This window comes from Buteo buteo, chromosome 1 (genome assembly GCF_964188355.1).
Source record: "Buteo buteo chromosome 1, bButBut1.hap1.1, whole genome shotgun sequence".
Taxonomy (NCBI): domain Eukaryota; kingdom Metazoa; phylum Chordata; class Aves; order Accipitriformes; family Accipitridae; genus Buteo; species Buteo buteo.
In genome coordinates, this window is record NC_134171.1 from 84,908,682 (window position 1) to 84,927,918 (window position 19,237).

Sequence of the window (19,237 nt, forward strand, 5' to 3'; positions counted from 1 at the left end):
ACCAGCAACCCTTCATTCCCAAATGGTCATCTTTAATGTCTTTCTTCCCTTTCCGTGAAAACCCAAAATAGCCTGGGAGGTAAGACAGGACTAATGAGCCATTACTGCACGCAGGAAGTAGCAGGCTCAGTCTGACAATGACAAGACCTAAATTCGGTACGGTTAAAGCTTTCATGAGCAGCAAAACAGTCATGCTCTTGCTCAGTGGAGCAATAAGTCTGAGTAGGGAGACCTCAGGACTGAAACATAGACCTAGAGTATTAAAGGGCCTGGTTATAACAGAGCATCTCTCCCGCTTATGACCTAAACCTCTTTTTTCTCAGCTGTGCAGATAAATGGTTTGAATAACAAGGGTTCAACAACTTCTAGATTAAGGAGACACTCTTCCTGTGTCGCTTTCTGGGGAGATGGATCCACAGAAGTTACAGAATTGTTAACAACTTGCAACTTAACTCATTATCAAGTTTCCAATGTCTTTTTCTTTTTTTTTTCCCCTCCCATCCTCCCTTTCTTTTTCATGTTTTTGGTTTTATTTAGCCAAGAAACTTCCTAGGGCTCCATCTTCAGATATTTACAAAGCTGCAAATGACGTCTCCGTTACCAACAAAGACTGCTTTGCCAGAAACATGGTAAGTAACACAAAGTTTGTCTTTTACATGTTAACATATTTGTAATTATTAGAAGAATGCTACTTCTCACTGCTATTTCCAGTTCTCTTCTGGCCAGCCCATGCCCCAGCTGACCAGCAAAAAAAAGGTGCAACATGAGAAAAACTGGCCTAGATTCTCAGCTACTCTAAATTGGGATAATTACGTTGCCTTCAGCAGAACCAGTTTACACAAGCTGGGACTGTCACTCTTCATAATTACTATACATTTCTCTGGAATATAATTTGATCACTTCTGTAAATTCAAAGCAAGCACTCAGCCAGGTATGTCCATTTCACAAGGTCATAAATGCGCACAGCCTAACACACTGAAATAGGTGTCACGGCAACCCACAGAAATGCCTCGTGCCTCTGGGGAAAGGGGGAAGGGGCTGGAAACTTCTTTCCACTAGCAAAGAGCTCTGCACGCTAGATGGGAGATAGCAGAGCCGGAGAACTGCTGATGTCCTAGTACTGGGTGAGCCAGTGGTAAACACACACCGGATGGTGCGGAGGTAAGCTACCTGCAATAGCCCCCCCCAGAAGGAGAAAAGAATTCCATTACTCAAGGAACTTATAAGGCCTGTGGTGATTTGGGTTTGCAACAAAGAGAAACACTGGGAAGGAGGAGGAGGGAAATCAGCACTCATCTTTCATAACTGCTGCTGTACTGTATCTTCTCCAGGCAGGAGACCCCAGTATCCAAACAAGACAGACCAAAAAATACATAATCAGATAAAGTCTAGCCAGCTTCCTTTCATGATATTTCCACCTAAACACATTGACATGAAAGATGTTTTCTTTATAAAACAGTTTATGAAGTTCCAACATGCCTCTTAAACATCACATCCCAGAACTTCAAGTTACTTACCAGGAAAATAACCCCAAATATCACATCAGAGCAGGTCAGATTTTTTTAAAGACAAACCTTCTTACTACTTGGGAAGAAGCTGAATTCTTCCAGGTGCATGAACTTCCTATGAGCATTACTGTCTTTAGAGTGAATGCTCCGGATTTGACAAGAATGATAGTCTCTAACTATAAAGAAAGGATGTACTGGAATCCTATATGTGTACTACTTCTATCACCAGAAAACGCCATTGTTGAATTTCAAGAAAAAGAATTGAAACATTGATACCATCATGAAGAAAACAACCCAACCTAAACAAGGATTCACAAATTCTGCTGTCTTTAGTAATAACGCTGAGTTCCGTGCCCACACATTTGCACATTGTTGACCTAATTTGAAAATCAGTGACTGAAATCTATCAGGAACATCAACCAGCCTGAGACATAAAGACCTTCCCCTAAAGCTGGCGAACATCATCAAAGAGAAATGTCCTGCAAAAACTAACTCACCTCTCTACCACATAACACACAGAGCAAAAAAGCTCCAACACCCTGACTGCTGGGCATTTCAAGGGTGTACTGAGCATCCCCCACTAACCCTCCCCAGCTGATGGGAACTCACAACTCCACACCCTGAGGGCCATCAGCTGTTTTTAGCTCTGTCTTGACCTTGCAAGGCAGTTTCTGAGAAGTTCTGTAAACAACTGGGTCTTTAATAGGTGTAAAACCGAATAGGTTGAGATGGTTTTCGTACTTTGAAGGACAACGAGATCTCTTAATGAAGACCTAAGCTCTTCATTGGATCTCATTTCCAGTGTTTGCCACACTCTTTCTTTCCAGTTAAATACTGTACATACACTTCCCTCCTGCAAATGGGAGAGCGTTCACTGTGAACAGGCAGATGATTGCCATCCAAACGGTGGCAAATATTTTCAAAGAAAAGTGAAAAGTAGTTAACCATCCTGCTGAGCATGGAAAAGGCCAGTGGAGAAATTTAATTTAAAGGATTTTAAATGCAGCAGCCAAGTGCAGCTTCCAGAAATGCTTAGCGCAACACATCCTACATACACAATCTCCAAAACACATTCTTCTGGGCCAGAGGAGAACCCACTGAACAAAGCCTCTGAATCAGTGTCTCGGCTGTTTCTGCAGCTCCACCTCAAGTCGTACACCCCCACCTCCTGTATTTTTATAAAGCTCATAGTGACAAGGTTGTATTAAGGTGTTATTCTGAAAATGAGAGGATCAATCTGCCTCTCTCCCGGCTACTTCTGGAGAAAGGGAAGCTGGAACAGACTGGACGGTCCCCGGATTGCCCCGGCAAGGGCTCTGCTCTGGCAGCCTCAGCACGGGATGCTGCTGGGTCCAGGGAGCTGGAGGGAGGAATCTGCCGCTAGCAGACATGAGATAGCGCCGACTGCCACGACCGTAAGGGAATTGGCTTTTTGGAAACAGCTGGATGGGAAAAGCGTTCTCTGATGGGCTCCTATGCCCTTAATGAGGATCATATATGTAGAAATACGGTCCATAACCTCCAGACTTCTTTCTTGCAAGGAGATTTCTCTATTTCCTATAGGGCTTTTTAGTTAACAGTGGGACAGAGCTTATTTGTGTCTTCCTCAACAGATGTGGTTTCACCTTAGATTTCAGCTCTCCTGCTCTGATGACCATGCTCCCATCCTCCCACTCAGAATCCTTTGTCCTTTTGATACCGTCTCATGTGATAACAAGCAACCCTCATCATCTTCCTGCAGCATGGCACATTGCCATTTTCTCGCTAGAGAAATAAAAAGCTCTGTCTTTGCCTTTTCCTTCAGACTGAATACACATATCATTGCCCACCTACCTCTTTGTTACAAATACCTGTGGCTCTCTAAAGCCATTCTATCTCCAAAAATTTGATATTTTTATCATGTTGATGTTTACAGCATTCTTTTTAAAAAGTCAGTAAAATATTTTTCCCTTCACTCTGTAGTTTTGGAGTTGATCTTGTTTCAAGATTCAGAGACATTTTGGTGGTGATTGTTAATGCTGCAAAAATATTGTAGGAGGTACTCAATTCAGCCTTTTCACTGTGACGCCTTGGGAGGTGGCAGCAAGAGATAGCTTGTACAGCAAGGAGCTATGCAAAACTATCAATCAGGTTAATAGCTGAACTAGGGATTTTTCAGTCAACAATCTGTTACGAAGGCATCTTCTGAGCAGCAATCACCTTTGAACAAATTTGTAAGTAGGTGAGATCAGTATGCATGATAAAAAGCCCAGGGACTGTTTAAACTTCTTGTTTGAAGTGCGATAAGTTAAAAATGTCTATTTGTCTGAATTTCAGGGGGAAAAAAAGCATCTCCAAGGTCCGTCCTTTGCAACAAGCTGGCCGGTTCATTATACTGAGCAAATAATGGCACGTCTAATTATTGTGGGAATATTACAAAAGGGCTAATGTTGTATATGACAGTAAAAGGGTTTTGATTAACCAGAAATCATTTGGGAGAGTATAAAAGTAACTCTTTCCCCTTAATTCTTTCTGCCTTCCACAGATGAACCAAGCTCATCTCAGGCCCCTGCCAAAATCTGACAGCATGAATTGGAGAACAATAATTTATGTTATTTTATTGGTGAGCCTTACTGTAGTTAAAGCCCTGCCTAGAAGTTATCGGGACATAGGTAAGGATATATCTCTCATTTTTACTCTGTTCTTTGGTATAGTACTGATGACTGCAACTGCGCAAGGATGGTTATTTGGTATCTCACTTTGCCACTGCCTGTTCTACATGGGTATTTTCTCATTGGTCAAAGGTATGCAACAAAACTGCACCTATATAAATTCTCTGTGACTGAACTTAGATGTGTTGCTTCTTTATGGCTTGAGAATCTATGCAGAGTGCAGGACAGCCAGCAATTACTGAGACAAAGTGTACCGAAGGGCAATTTCATCCACAGGGCTGTGGTTGCACCACTGATTTCAGGTACTCCAAAAACCGCTGAAGCAAAGCCTGGGGTTGTTCCAGCCTCCCTCCACAGTTCACGAGGAAGTGAGACAGAGAAGTCCCAGGAGGGATGGTACCTCCTGGTGCTATTCAGAGTAGCTAAGTTAGGCTATTGCTCTGTATTTTCCTTTGCAGGGGCTCTTACTCTGTCTTCACCGACGACTGAAGGGTCCTACAATGACCGCACTTCTCACTAAGGTTAAGTGCCTAAAATGAGACAACTGAAAACCTCCAGTAGCATGTGGTTCTGAAGCTTCTTTCACATTACATATTGTTATCATTAGTCAACTTTTTCTTCCCCTTTAGGACTTCCAAAGGCACTAAATGACCCAACAGTGTAAAACAGAACCGATGCCTGTGTTATTTATCTCGTGTTATCGTCTCAGTTGACACCCCTGCATTACTCAGAGGGAGAAACTGGCTTATTTCTTTGATTCGTTTGATCCTTTTACACTGATCTCAGCCCTACTGACACGAGGGTGAGACAGTAACGTCTTGATTTGGGAACAGGCCCCTTATTTTAAAATTAATCTCTCAGAGTAGTCTCTGACAAACAAGGAACTCAAGAAATTCTTGTATTTAGGTTTACCCCTTAATAAATGCCCAGTGGTAAAGGAAAAATATTTGCACAACATCTTCACGTAGCTTGCACACTTGTTTTGCTCTGGACCAGTTCACAACACGGACAGAAGGATGCAGCTCTGTCAATTTTTGAGGAGCTTTGCCTACCAATATAATCCTCAATTTATCCCATGTTTTCTGCACAGAAAATCCTTCATCCGTAGCTAGAGAGCGGTCAAGCACACCTTTAAATAGCTAAGGCAAGGTTAAAAGGTGTTTTGTAAGGTGCTTATTTAATCACGTGAAGCGCATCATCAGAGCAGCTGAACGCCCTCCAGGTTTTAGCATATTCCTCCCCACAGTGGTTAAGCCAGGTAGGGAACTCGGCCCTATTATATTGTAGGTCAGAATCAAATAGTTTCACATCTTCATGCTTAAGTTTAATAGGAGGTTCAATCTTACGCCTTCCTACTCCCAGTGCTAGTACCCCAGGCACCAAATTCTCTTTCTCCAAGACTCCAGTACCAAAACAAACAAACAAAATTGATGAAGCATTTAGTAAACATTTTTTATTCAACTTTTCCTGTTTTTCAGAGGAAAAAAACAGCATTGGCCAACGTTTTTCTCAGCTGCAGGAGAATAATTTTAAAGCCATGTAAGTTGTCCAGGTAAAGCGTCTACTTGCAAATTTGCTGCCACTGAATATCCTTGCCTCATTTGGAAATGGGCATGTACCGTGAGTCAAACACTCACCCTTTCCGCCAGCCCGCACTAACTCAGCCCGGGATTATATGGATCCTCTTACTGTCTCACATATAAAAATTATATAATTGTTTTTAGGTGGCCAGCAACAGGTTTAATGCTGTGTGTTCTTTTCGTAGTGCCATGATCATGTTTGCTCAGTACGTGCAAGGAGGCACGTTTGTCAAAGCAGTTGAAATGGCTGAAGATGTCACAGACCTTGCCAAAAGGTGTGCTGCTGCAGCCAGAGACAACCCGGATTGTCTGAAGCCTTTGGTAAGCACATTTATGCTTCTCATGTGGCAAACATTTTTAGACTTGACCTGTAATTTCAGAGCCTTGGTATGTGTTTTTCCAAAGAGGTGTGAATACATTATTAAGAGATGTGATTTCCTTGCGTATGCATATTTGGCCTTACCAACTCATTCTGCAGGCTCCCATCTATAAATCACCTAAGATAAGTGGAAGAAAACAAAGCCCTTCGCCTCCCTCCCTCCCCCCCAAATATCACAGCAACTTTTGAAATCCTTGACCTGTATTTTTCTAAAAGATGTTCAGAAAATTGTGCTTTTATGGCTGGCGTAACAAAATTCAGGAGAAGCCAGATTAGGTATGCTATTTCCACTTCATTAACTCACAGTCCTGGTTTTTGATGGTGTCTGCTCCAACACACTTTTGGAGCTGGCAGACTGAATCATGAGACATGAATGTCAGTCTGTGTTAGGGCTCATTTCTGATTTGTTAGACACACTGAAACAAACCCTGAATTAAAATGGTTCCCAGCTGAGGCGTGACTGACAGCTGGACCTGAGCACAGCTACTTGGTGAACAAGAAACAAGACACTTTTCATTGTATGAACCTGACTGTAATTAGAAAACATAGATCCCGCTATGCTGCAAACTGCAGTATACAAATCGATCACCTTGATCGTTATCAAAAGAAAGGGTCTGAATAACGTTTTAGGTCCAGGCTGTTTGAAAATTATTCCACTCAAAGCCTGTCTTGGCATAACAGTAGCTATCAGAATTTGAGAAATCATCACTTGGAGGTTTTAGAGGGCAGTCTGGTTTTCACTGCAGTCAAAGCAGGAGATAATAAAGAAAGAAACTGTGAGTTTATGCAGGTCGGGGCTTGCTGGCTTGAAGTAGCCTCCCCAGAGAGCTCAGAGGAGTAAAATGGAATCCTCACACAAATTAACTTTTTTCTAATTTTTCACAGGACAGGATTTTCCTCGATACAATATGCCAGGACAAAAATCTTCCCAGGTTTACTGACTGCTGTGCTAAAATGGATCCTGAAAGAAATGACTGCTTCCTCTCCCTTAAAAATTCATCGCGAGGGTTCATTTCTCCTTTTGAAAGGCCAAATGCTGAAGCTGCCTGCAAAAATCATTCACAGCATCAACATCCATTAACAGGATAGTAAGTTAATAAATCATAGGTTCGTTGCCTAGATATGACAGTTATGAGCCTGGAGACAGCAAATGCAATATCAACCAAAAAGTTCAGTCTAAGATTCTCTGCAATCTCGTACTCATTTTTCTTACTAATGTGAATTATTTGCGTAATTCATCTAGCTGTAACTGTCATGATGCAAAGCCTGTTCTGCCACCTCCTGCTTTGGATATAGGTCCAAATGACAAACAATCATCTGGCCTGTTTGATGATAGCCTATGTAAATGACTCATCTGAAACCAAGGGCCTCCCTTTAGTCCTTAAAAACCAAGCAGAAGTTTTGCTGCCTCTAAGCCAGAAACTGGCAGGGTTTGAGACTTCAATTTCCAGAAAAACGTCAGCCCCATCAGAATCTTCCAAGATAAACACCACACTATACAGCTCGTTGGGATGACAGGAAAACAATCACTTTAGCAACTCTCGTTTTTAACATATGGCAGATGCTGCAGCAACACTGCTGCCTCTGCATGTAGAGGCTTACTCCAAAACTAAGGATATTTTTCTCTTGGCTTTAGTTTTATCTATGAGGTTTCTAGAAGGCATCCTTTCCTCTATGCCCCAACAATCCTTTCTGTCGCTATCCGGTATGACGAGATGATGAAGAACTGCTGCGGAAGTGCTGAACACCCCACTCATAACCTGGAGGAATGCTTTCGGAGACAGGTATTCCATCACAGGGTTTTAGTTTATTAAGGTGCAACCAGGGACTTCCTATAGCTACACAATTATTGAAGCAGAGATATCAGCTGTTTCTTTTCCAGCATCTGAACCCGTTATTAGAATTCACCTTGTTAAGGACAGGCTGACATCAGACTTAACCGCTCTCTTGATTTATAGCTTGAACTCCTAAATGAAAATGTCTGACTGTGGGGTGTTGGACAGATGTAGCTTTACAGGGAGCCCAAGGCAGTCCCCACGCCCTGCGACTCTGCTACCTGCACCGGGTTTGTCGTAAGGATGCCGAGAGAAGACATGGTGCTGTGCACGGTGCAGAAGTCCAATTTTTTTTTCCTGTTGATAATCCCATGACACATCTCCTGCTTGGCCGAGCATTTGCTCTGCAGAGACATGCCCCACCCATAACCAGTGTCAGAAATTCAAAGCAAACTACCTGTAACATTGGAAAATAAGGATGAGGAACCTGCCCTTGCTGAATGGCTGAATGTGCCTTTCATGCAGCTTAGCTGGACTGCAAGCGATGGCGTAGTTTAACATTAGCTCATAGTAATGCAAAGCCAGTCATGTAGCTCCCAGATGACAATTTACTCCCCTATGCTAAAAACACCGAACTATAGTCTAAAAATTTCTGGTTTCTTTTCACAGAACACTTACTTAAAAAATGCTGGTGACTAAATAGCAAGCACAACAGTTAGTCCATATTGCAGCTTGGACAGCATTTTCTTTCACTGTTAAAAAAACCCTGTTCAAAAAGCTGTCGCCGCAGTAGTTTTAGCATACAGCATTATCTTTTCTTCTGCTTTCATGGTCTGCATCTTCTTTCTACCAGGCACCAAAGGTGGTAAAGCCACTAAAAGAAGATGGCCTGAGGCAGGAACACACATGTGGAATCTTGAAGAAGTTTGGAGAAAGGACCTTAAAGGCTCTGTGAGTCTCCCCCATGTTTATCATGATTTTGAAAGAAAGTGTGGATGTTGCATGTTAGCTGTGGGCGGTTCCACACCTGCACACAGTACAGTGACTCTGAACACCAGCCATGTCCTTTCTGTGTGCAGGTCACGAGTAGCATTTGACAAGGAAGACAGATTAGGAATACAAATTTATGCAGGACAGCAGTCACCCTTTCCTGACACGCTGCCATTAGCTTTCCAAAGCTAAACCCAAAGTTTGAAATGAATGCATCTCTCTGTGGTGAAAGTTAGAGTGATTGCAAGCAAAATACAACTCATGTCTCTCAACCATTTTTAACACAACGTTGCTCCTGTAATTTCTTGCTCGCCCACCACCTTGCTTTCCTCCATCTCACGCTAAAATTCATCTAGGATCCTTAGGTAACTCTGAAAATCTCAGCTATTGGCTTCAAGGAACATTTATTTGTTAACTTCAGTGGGAGCAGGGAGAGACCATTCCTGAGCAATTTGGATACCCCCTCCACAGAAAAATGATGATAGCTATCACAGTCTCACACTGTGAATATAAGCAATAACTATTTTTCTTCATTGTAGGAAACTTGCTCAGATAAGCCAAAAATTCCCTAAAGCTGATTTTGTTACTGTTAACAAACTTGTGATGGATATTGCTAACATGCACAAGGACTGCTGTCGTGGAGATATGCTGGACTGTATGCATGATAGGGTAAAACTCATTTAATATTTATAAGTTTGCAGAAATTGAATGCTTTTGTTGTTGTTGTTGTTTCCAGATTTTTTTTTTTCCTCCTGTGCTATACTGATTGCTCTCCAAAACTGGAGTTTAACTCTTGAGTCTAAAAACCTGGGTGATTTTCCCATTTGAATTTTCCTGGTGTGAAGTCATCAAGAAGGGCAGAAAGATCACTTTGTGACTAAAATGACCCAACGCTGCTACAGCAGATTTGGTTGCAGCTTCTAGCTGCGCCATCTATTTTCTGTGCAGCTTTTGGCAGAACAGAGTATCTGCCCGTCCTTCACTCTCCACCTTCTTCCAACATACCAAATCCAATTATCACACTGCTTGTCTGCGGTGTCTAGCTAGACAGCTAACTTCTTGGTTTAGGTGGTTACCTATAGCACCTATCAAATGGCAAAGCAAGGGACTGCAGCACATAGTTCAACAGGACTTCAGTCTTCCTCCTTGTTCTGTCAGATGTCTGTTGCACAGCTTTGGCCAGCCACCTCTTTTGGGGAGCCACCTTCTCTGTCTGTAAAATGGACACAAAAACACTGATTTAAAAAAAAAAGACCAAATTGTGGTATAATTTCCTTCATTCTCTTTTTTGCTTTACAGGAAGAGATTCTACAGTATGTCTGCACCAACCAAGACACCCTATCAAGTAAAATTAAGACGTGCTGTGAAAAGCCTCTGTTACAAAGAAGTGAATGCATAGTTAATGCAGAAAATGACGACAAACCTGCAGACTTGTCCCCCCACGTCAGGGAGTTTATAGAAGACAAAGGAATATGTGAAAGTTTTGCCCAGGAGAAAGACACACACTTAGCCAGGTAACGTGGGTCCTTCTCTACTCCTCAATTTTGCTGTTTCAATACTTGGGTCAAAAGATGACAGTCTGGCTGTTAAAGCCCAGCTCATCAGCCTCAGATTTGTCTGCTCTGTGAGCATGTAGGCACGGGATACTGTGCAAGTTGACCTTAGTGAAGCGCCACTTAACGCTGGAAGGTGTGGAATGGCGACAAATGCAGAACAGGGCACCATTGTTATTTCAGAGACAAAACTGAAGAAACACAAGTGAAATTTAGGTACTATCAGTTCTGATCTCAGGCCCAAAACGTAGCTGTGATCTGCTCTAAGTGGGAATCCAAAACCACTTGCTTAAGTCAGACTCGTGTCTTGATTCTAACAGGATTGGTCCATTTCTGTTCTAGCCGTGTTCCTTTGCGCAAGGAAGCCCCGATCCTACCTGTAGTAAACATGGGCAAGAACGCCACAGGCTGCAACAGAAACAGCATCGAGTCCCAAAGACAGAGAATTCACTTCAAATAATGTACATCGCTTCCATTTATGAGAAGTGCAGCTAATCGATTGGGCACAACTGCTGTGTAGGGTGACTGCTTCAGCAGAGCTAATCTGTTTGGTGACCAGTGAGAAACACGTCTGTTACTGGAAATGATTTCATTATCATTTACATAGGATAAAAAGGAAGAGCAAAACCCCAAGCCCCACACAGCTCTAAGCTACGCTTGACCCAAGCTAACACTGATCTGGGACAGTTACATGCACAGCACTTGCTCCGGCAACGCTCTGGTCAGTCAGCCCCGTTTTGTTCAGGTTCTGTTCCAGGCTGAGATGCCATGAAATTCTCCCTGTTCCACCGGACAAAACCATCCTGAAAGCACCCCTGCTGTCCTTACCATCCCCGACCTCGAGGGTAGTTGTTTTGGCTTATCTCTAATTCCTGATCCTCCACGTATTGCAGGTTTCTGTACGAATATTCCAGGAGACACCCTGAATTTTCTGCTCAGATGCTTTTAAGAATTGGTAAAGGATATGAGGACCTACTGAAAGAGTGCTGCAAAACCGGGGCTCCAGACAACTGCCGCAGCAGAGGGGTGGGTGCCGTCGGGCTTCACACATCATACTGATGGATTCAAGCATGTGACCACATGACTGGTTCTGGCTAAGTAGTGAATGTCTCTGCTCCAGGTCTAGATCGAGTACTCTCAGCTCCTGTAAAAAATCCAGCAAATATTACAAGGCCCGACTGATTCCCGAATGGAAAAAGCACCAACTGATTTCACAATCTTCACTTGCGACACAATTTAACATGGGTAGACAGAGATGTCAGGGAAAGGGATGGAGCTAACATTTCTGTGAGCGCTGCTCTCTTTTGGGCTCCCTAGCAGTGCCAATTGCCCCTCTTGCAAATGTAAAAGGTGTTTGTGGTTATTGGCTCAGAAAAAGACACTGGCGTTGTAAATATCTGAAGTTAGGAGCCACCTTGTGTCTCAGACCTAGCCTTCCATCAGTGATACAAAATCAAATATTTCAAGGTGATTGAAGCTGGACATTATCACATTCAGGCAGTTTATAGAGGTTTCAGACAGATGAAGACTTTCTAAGGGAATTAAAAATATATCATATATATCAGGTGAGAGGTATCTACAGATATCCAGGCCTTATCGTGAGGCAATAGGGCTTTCTGCATTCCCCCGATACAATGACTCCTCAAATTAACTTTTTTTTTTTTTTCAGGAGGAAGAACTGAAGAAACATATTTATGAAACTGAAAGTGTCATGAAGACAAGCTGCGACATTTACAAGGAGAAAGGAGATTACTATTTCCAAAACGAGTATTACTTTTTTTATATGCTTACATTACTCCTGTACCAGCTGGGCACAACTTGGCCTGGAGTAAAGCCACACGTGTCAAAAAAGCTAGGCTAAAAGACACCACTTGAATATTTGGACCAATATATTAATGGCTTCTACGTGTTGGGGTTTTTTCCCTCTTTTCCAAGACAATGTTCTGGGCTCTCATGAGTTGTCTCCTCAACCCAGCTCATGAAGCAGTGAAGTGACAACTTGACCAATCTCCCGGCCATGCTGCCTGTGATGTTCGTGCTTTATAGCTGCATTTTGAGCTGGGAGCTGTGAACTTAAGAGTCATAAATGTGACCAATAGACAGTTGCTGTGTCTTTTGCAAAAGACTACTCTAGGCAGCTCCTGCAGCAGATGTGAACATTAACAAGTGCAACAAAAAATAAAATCTAACTACAGTAGACAGAGCAAAACTGGCCTAGCTGAACCACATGCTATGCTTAAATGCAACATGCAGGCACAAGCCTCCTGGAGGAACTTTGGCCCCGATTTGCAATGGTAATGAGCACATGCCTAACTTAAGGTATGTAAGCGATCTCAAGGAAACCTCTAAACTGCTTGTGTACTTTAAGTTAGGCTTCAGCTATCCTCCCCTCTGGGGAGATACATTGGGCTTGTTGCACTCCCGAGCACGTTTGATCTTTAAAAGACCTTTGGAACTATAGGTTTCCAACAAACCTGGTGGGCTGCTTCTGCCTGTTGTATCACTTGTTAAGGTTCTCCTGGCCATGATGGTTAATAAGCACAGTTTTTTAAAAAGAAAAAACAAGCAAAGTTTTCTGAGCTTATCTTCTGCCCTCACTTAGACTGCCAAGAAGTCACTCAACTTCAATTTTGCTCTTAGACAAGCTCCCTGCACTCCCAGGGAAATGAATAACATGGGAAAAACATACGTACAATCTGGTAAGAGGGCCCACCAACATATAACTGGCAATGCTATCGTTAATTTTATTTGTTTAACCTGGTAAGAGACTGGCCAGGAAAAGGAGAGCACTCAAGCAAACCGAGCACGGTTATACTTGCCTATGTGGTTTTATAAACACCAGGCTTAGTCCTGCCCTTGTACTAAAGAGTGTTCTGGGGCGTTTGGCTGGAGCTTTACACATGCAAAGGTTGTGGCTTGCTCACTGCTGCCTGGTGGAAGAAAAACACCAATATCAAAGAAATTATCATTTCAGGCTTCTCATGAGCTTCACCAAGAAGATGCCTCAGCTGACATCTGCAGAGCTGATAAAATTCACCAAGCAGATGACTACAATTGGCTCCAAATGCTGCCAGTTAAGCCAGGACAAGCTACTGCCTTGTGCTGAGGAAAACGTGAGTATTTTTCCTCCGTATCTTGGTCCTACTTTTCCTCGAAACTCTGCCACAAAATCTGCTGCCAGCAGGGTCCAAGAGCTTGGAGTAAAGGTAAATTGAGAAAAGTGTTCACTGAGCTATTGAGCTGGCCTCAAGATATACGTCCGTGCTTGAAGTAAGCATAACTCAGCATCACTGAAGTTAATGCTTGAATTAAACTACAGGAGGATCAGGAAATTGTCAGGCTAGTGCCAGGCAGTTAACAGTTATGCAGTGCAGGCAATCTGACCCTGTTCCCCCTGAAGCTAATGATCTCGTGTCTGAGTTCATCCTTTCTAGATGCCCGAAGCTGTAGGGCTCTACGAAAAAGATCAATTTTGTATACCTCTTCCGGAAGAATTCTCCAGGCCCGTAAGCCAAATACTTAGAAGGTTTCAGCCTGTCCTCCAGCCACCCATTTGTACAACATCACCCTTACAAGAACAGCTGAACATACCCACAGAAACCCTGCTGATGAAAATAAATCAAACGCAAGCATGCTTTTATGAAGAAGCCATGTCATTTCTATACACAAAGGACTGTCCCTAAAACCGCATATATGTATTTATTCTGAAAAATCTGAGCCATTTTTGCAGTGACAAAAGTCACCATTCAGTAGAAAAATAAAATGTTATATATCTTACAAACAAGGTTTCATTTAAATTCTCAGTTATTTTTTGTAACTTCACTAAAAGCAACATGTACTCAGGGATTTTTGAAAATGAAATAATAATATAAAATTGTTTTTTTCACTTGTCTTGGTAAAGCTGGATCTCGTGCTTGGAGAAATATGTAGAAGACACCTGACCGATCCTATAAACCCCGGAGTTTGCCACTGCTGTAGTAGCTCCTATGCTCTCAGGAGACCATGCATGGGGAAACTAGAAATTGATGAGAATTATGTGCCCTTAACATTGACTCCTGGTCTGTTCACTTTCCACGAAGACTTGTGTACGACTGAAGAGGAAAAGTTACAGCACAAGAAGCAGGAGTAAGACATGCCTGTTTGACTCTGTTACCCCCGTGTTTCTTATTCTTATCCTGGCAATGCTCACCTTTCCTTTGTCCACTCTGTCTCGCCTTCTTGTTCTGCGATACACCATTGGAAAAATAGCCACACACCCCTCAACCCCTCTCCCAAGCTCCTTTTCTTTCCTCTCATGCTAGTCCCAGTTTCCTCTGCTGTCTGGTTCAACCTACATTTACTTGCCTCAGATTAGAAGAAAGTCGTTTTCAGAGGTGGGTGGCTGCATGGGTGTACACCCCACCAGGATGGAAGCAATAGGTGTCCAAAGTTAGGTCTGAGAAACATGCCCTCCCACAGTCCTTCATGGGAACTGCACGAGGCACTGCAAAGAAAGATACCAGAAAAACAAGGAAGCTACTGCCTGAAGTACTGCATGACCTTTATGGTTTAATTAGGGCTCATTTCCCAGAACAGGAAAGCCCATATATTTTTCCTCATCCCATGCACTCGCCCTCTGTCTCTGGCTGTTTGGTTGCCTTGGTCAGAGAAAACTTGCCTGCTGGCCCCCTGTTCCACCGTCACTGCAAGAAAAAAAACAAACCTCTTTGGCCATTAACTCATGCTGTGGTGAACCCATACTGTCCCTCTGGAGTGGTGCACAACACATAAACCACCTGCACAGTTTATTCATGGATAGTCGTGGTGGAGCAACTCCAAACAAGAGCATTGGTATTTTAGTTCACAGGGGAACGGGGCGCAGCTTTGGTCCCTGCTGCAAATAGAACAGCTGGGTAGCAAATAAAAATGACAAAGCTGTAGAAAGGTAGCGGGCAGGAACAAAACAGGGACTTGGCAGGACTAGCGTTGGAGAAGTGCTTCGTAAGCCGTGTGCTTACCTCCCTGCTTCATGGGGCTTGCTTTGCTTTTCTTGCAGAATGCTCATCAACCTCATCAAATACAAGCCCCAGATCACACAGGAACAGCTGACCGCCGTCACGGCAGCCTTTACTGCCATGCGGGAACAGTGCTGCAAAGAAGAAAACCGTGAGACGTGTTTTGTGAAAGAGGTACCGTTTCTGTTTTTACCCATACGTTCTGAATCAAAACAGAAACATGAAGTATATGCAAGAGTGTAAATTTCTCCATTAAGCAGCAAAACCAAAGCCTGGCTAGCCAGAATTCCTGCAGTTACATCTCCTAAGACAAACTTTATTGCCTGCACAAGTAGATATGTCTACCAGTTGAATGATCACTACAGAACTTATCTAATCAGTCTTGTGTTTATGTGCAGCAATTTATAGACACAGAGCTCAGCTACATCTGTTGCTTCTGGCGAGTCAGTGGGACTTGCTCTGTTTAAGGATACAGGCAAAGGTCTTACCCTGGCTAACAGTTCTTAACTGAACTTCTCTGGAGAAGTTCCTCTGCAAAATGAGGAGAAAGGATATACTCAAATGTTAGGTCAAAGCATTTTCCCTGTTTATTCTCGCTACCTCTGTTTTCCTCTTGTGTCTCCTGTGTTATTTTAGCTCACGGAACTTCATGATGTGGAGCTACTCTGGCTTCTCTTTACTCTCCAGTAAATCTGCTTTTGTCTACTTATCTCTCTCTCTTCGATATATTCCTTAACTGAACTTCAACAAACCACCCATGACCCTTGAGCCATGCTCTCTCTTTTCCTAAGTCTTTGCCTTGCTTTGTTTTAAATGATAAAATACAGAAAATTCTCTCTTTTCTTAATCACAAATGTCTACCTCTGAACACACCCAAACAACGTGTCTGCAAAGAACCATTCTACTAACTCTTCCTAATAGAATTGTATTTCAGTATTGTTCTGACAAATACCAAATCTTCTAAGGTAATCTGAGCTGAATAGTAAAAGCAAAACGTATATTAAACATAGTGATATATGTATATGCACTTTGCATATACAGTGTTCATACACAACTTGCAAAGATTATAAAACATTACTTACTGCTGTCACACTCATTTAACTTGCTCACAAGTGCATCACATTCCTGACTCTAGTGCTCACACATATATTGCTTTTTTTCAGGGTCCAGAACTTATAAAAAGAAGTGAAAAAATGTTGTCAGCGTAAAGAGCTTGCGTGGCATAGTGGAAGATACTTGCTGAATGACAGGAAGTCGCACAAATGTAACAGCGAGCCTATCTTTTCTAAATGTTCAAGAAGTATAAACCAGAACGTATGATTTGTCATAGCTAAGAAAACTATGTTGTGGCTCTTTACTCACAAATCTAATGAAGTCATGATGGTTTACACCAGCTACAGTTCTGCCACTGTCTGTGAACCGCTGTGAACAAGATAAAAAAAGAGGTGCCACAGAATAAAACATCAAATTCCCGCATAGAATGTGGTGAGCTGTGGAACTGTAAACCCAGTCTGCTCGCAGAGCTCAGCTTACCTGAAAATCTAACGTCTGTACCAATTTTATTCAGATGGGGGAAAAACCCGTATGCAAACTTCATCTCTGGCTCCTATCACTTAGATTAAAAATGATCAGGGATATGTAAACTTTAAACCAAAGCAAGTAACTTAAAGCTGGTTTAAATCCAGAGAGAGGGTGCATCACATTAAAGAAATCCACCAAAAGAATCCGTTAAATGGATGGAAATTCAAGGGTTAGATCTGGCCACCATCTTAAGTTATGGAATATTATTTTCCTTATACCAAATAGTCACAGACACCAAAAAAAAGACAGACGTTGTAAATCTTAAGCTTACGAAGCATAAATGCAAATTAGATCAAATTAAAAAAAAAATCTACCTGTAACCACTTCTAAATTATTTTTCAATCACCAAATAATTATTTTTGCATTTTTATATATATTTGTCCTTGAAATATAACACATTCATTCACTAATGTGGGCTGCTCTAAGGGAATTGTAAAGTTGCCTTTAAGCACAGAAAAAGATTATCCTGGGCATCCCAAAGAGGGCGAGAAAGAAGAAAAATGAGCAAAATGTCATGGAAAGGACAGAACGTGGACTGCTGAAACACCTGGGCAGCAGACGAATGTTTAAAGAAAGTACTGGGAGGCTGCCAAATTTACACTCCAGGTGGTTTAGCACACAAACAGTTTTGCTTTTTTACTTTCATTTTACATTCCATTAGAAGGCATGCTAAAAATAAGTCAAAACCAGTACTAAAAGAAAGAAATATTTTTTCTGGAGACCTTTGGTTCAAAGGAAGAGACACCCCCAGGTATCAGATTTTTTCGGAGTATGCACCTAGCAGTAGTTATCCCGGGAGCGTTTGAAAATACCTGTAAGATAAAGAAACATTGCCCAAACAAACATCTCATAAAATGCAAACCCAGCTTAAAGTATTACCATCAGAGAGAAGGTTTGAGAGTCAGGTTGAAGAGATCCATCAAACTGAGTCCCATCAGAATCTATCCTGCGTATACTGCTAGGCAATCTCTTCATTAAGGATTCATTAGATTTGTGGCTGACAGCAAGATGGAGACACACTTGAAAATCCCTTTGCAGCATTTTCAATGTCAAAAGCGTCTTGGCAAATCAGAGAAATAGTGAGAAAAAAAAAAAAAAGCTATGTTCTATGAGGACAAATTTAACGCATGATATTGGTATGATTAAGCAGCTGCATCGTTTCAGTACAGGAAAACTGCTCATTAGGCAGTTGTGCGGATAACAATGCAGTTATAACAAATCACAGGCTGACTAAGAGTCACCAGTGGTTTGCTGCTAATTAAAATCTAACACCATGCTTGCATACCAGGGGTATAAACAAAACAACTGATACAACAGAAGAACAAGCTATGTAACACGCATATCATGGTTTCATTTTGCTCACCTCTGGTAAGGGCTTTGCTGGAGCATTAGGACAAATCTAGGATACCTCACTTCTAGACAGCATTTCACTAAAAACAGAACAACGGTAACAGTCAACCATCCAGAAGACACGAAGAAGAAAGCTCAAGTAGATTGGGGTTGCCTCGGTTAATAAGAAAGGCTCGTAGGAACTTGGAAATCCTCAACATACCAAAAAAGAATGATCCCAGGACAAAAAGCAGGTGGGCAGTGCCCGGTAAGAGGAAAAAAGCTCCGGGATCAACTGTCTGGGAAGGGTGGGGAGCTGTGAGACACATAAGTATTTAACAGGCTTTACCTCAGTATCAGCCATGTTTTCAATACCAAAATGATGATCAGATGGCCATCTTGGGCATCTCAGCCCTGTCTTTTCTTAAGATTTTATGTTCTGATGAAGATCAATCTTCTGGAATTTGGGGGGTGGTTTGGGTTTTCAGCTTTTTTTTTTCTTCTTCTTCTTTTCTTTTTTTTTCAATCCAGTTCTGATTTCTGATTTTTCTCATGGGGTAGCTCCGTAGTACCAATTCAGGTGGGATATAGATTCTAATCGCTGTCTTTATGGCTAATGGCTTAGGCTCCAAATTCAAAAGCAACCCCCATTTCCTCTGTCAGCTCTGTTATTCACTGGTGTGTTACCTTGAATATCCAATCATGCTTTGGAATAAATTCTTTCCCTGTTCTTGTCTCTATTTGTCAGAAACAATTCACTTAAACGAGCACAATATTCACAAAGAACTAACACCACAGCACATTCACAGCTTTATATCACTAGCCCTTAAAACCCAGCAGCCTCTAGCTAATTAATCTGTGCTATGTTCCATGTGTATTTTCCAGCATCTTTCAGTC

At 42.1% G+C, this 19,237-nt stretch overlaps 1 protein-coding gene across 1 annotated transcript; it reads left to right on the forward strand.

Moving 5' to 3' along the window:
* Nucleotides 1–333: 333 nt before the first annotated feature.
* On the forward strand, nucleotides 334–17,239 carry LOC142036295 (alpha-fetoprotein-like). Its single transcript, XM_075039427.1, has 15 exons — nucleotides 334–629; nucleotides 4,033–4,159; nucleotides 5,638–5,698; nucleotides 5,925–6,060; nucleotides 7,004–7,206; nucleotides 7,755–7,902; nucleotides 8,747–8,844; nucleotides 9,423–9,552; nucleotides 10,183–10,397; nucleotides 11,330–11,462; nucleotides 12,106–12,203; nucleotides 13,411–13,549; nucleotides 14,338–14,561; nucleotides 15,472–15,604; nucleotides 16,594–17,239. The coding sequence occupies exons 1-15, from the start codon at nucleotides 471–473 to the stop codon at nucleotides 16,636–16,638; spliced, it is 2,049 nt and encodes a 682-aa protein (XP_074895528.1). The 5' UTR covers nucleotides 334–470; the 3' UTR covers nucleotides 16,639–17,239.
* Nucleotides 17,240–19,237: the final 1,998 nt, after the last annotated feature.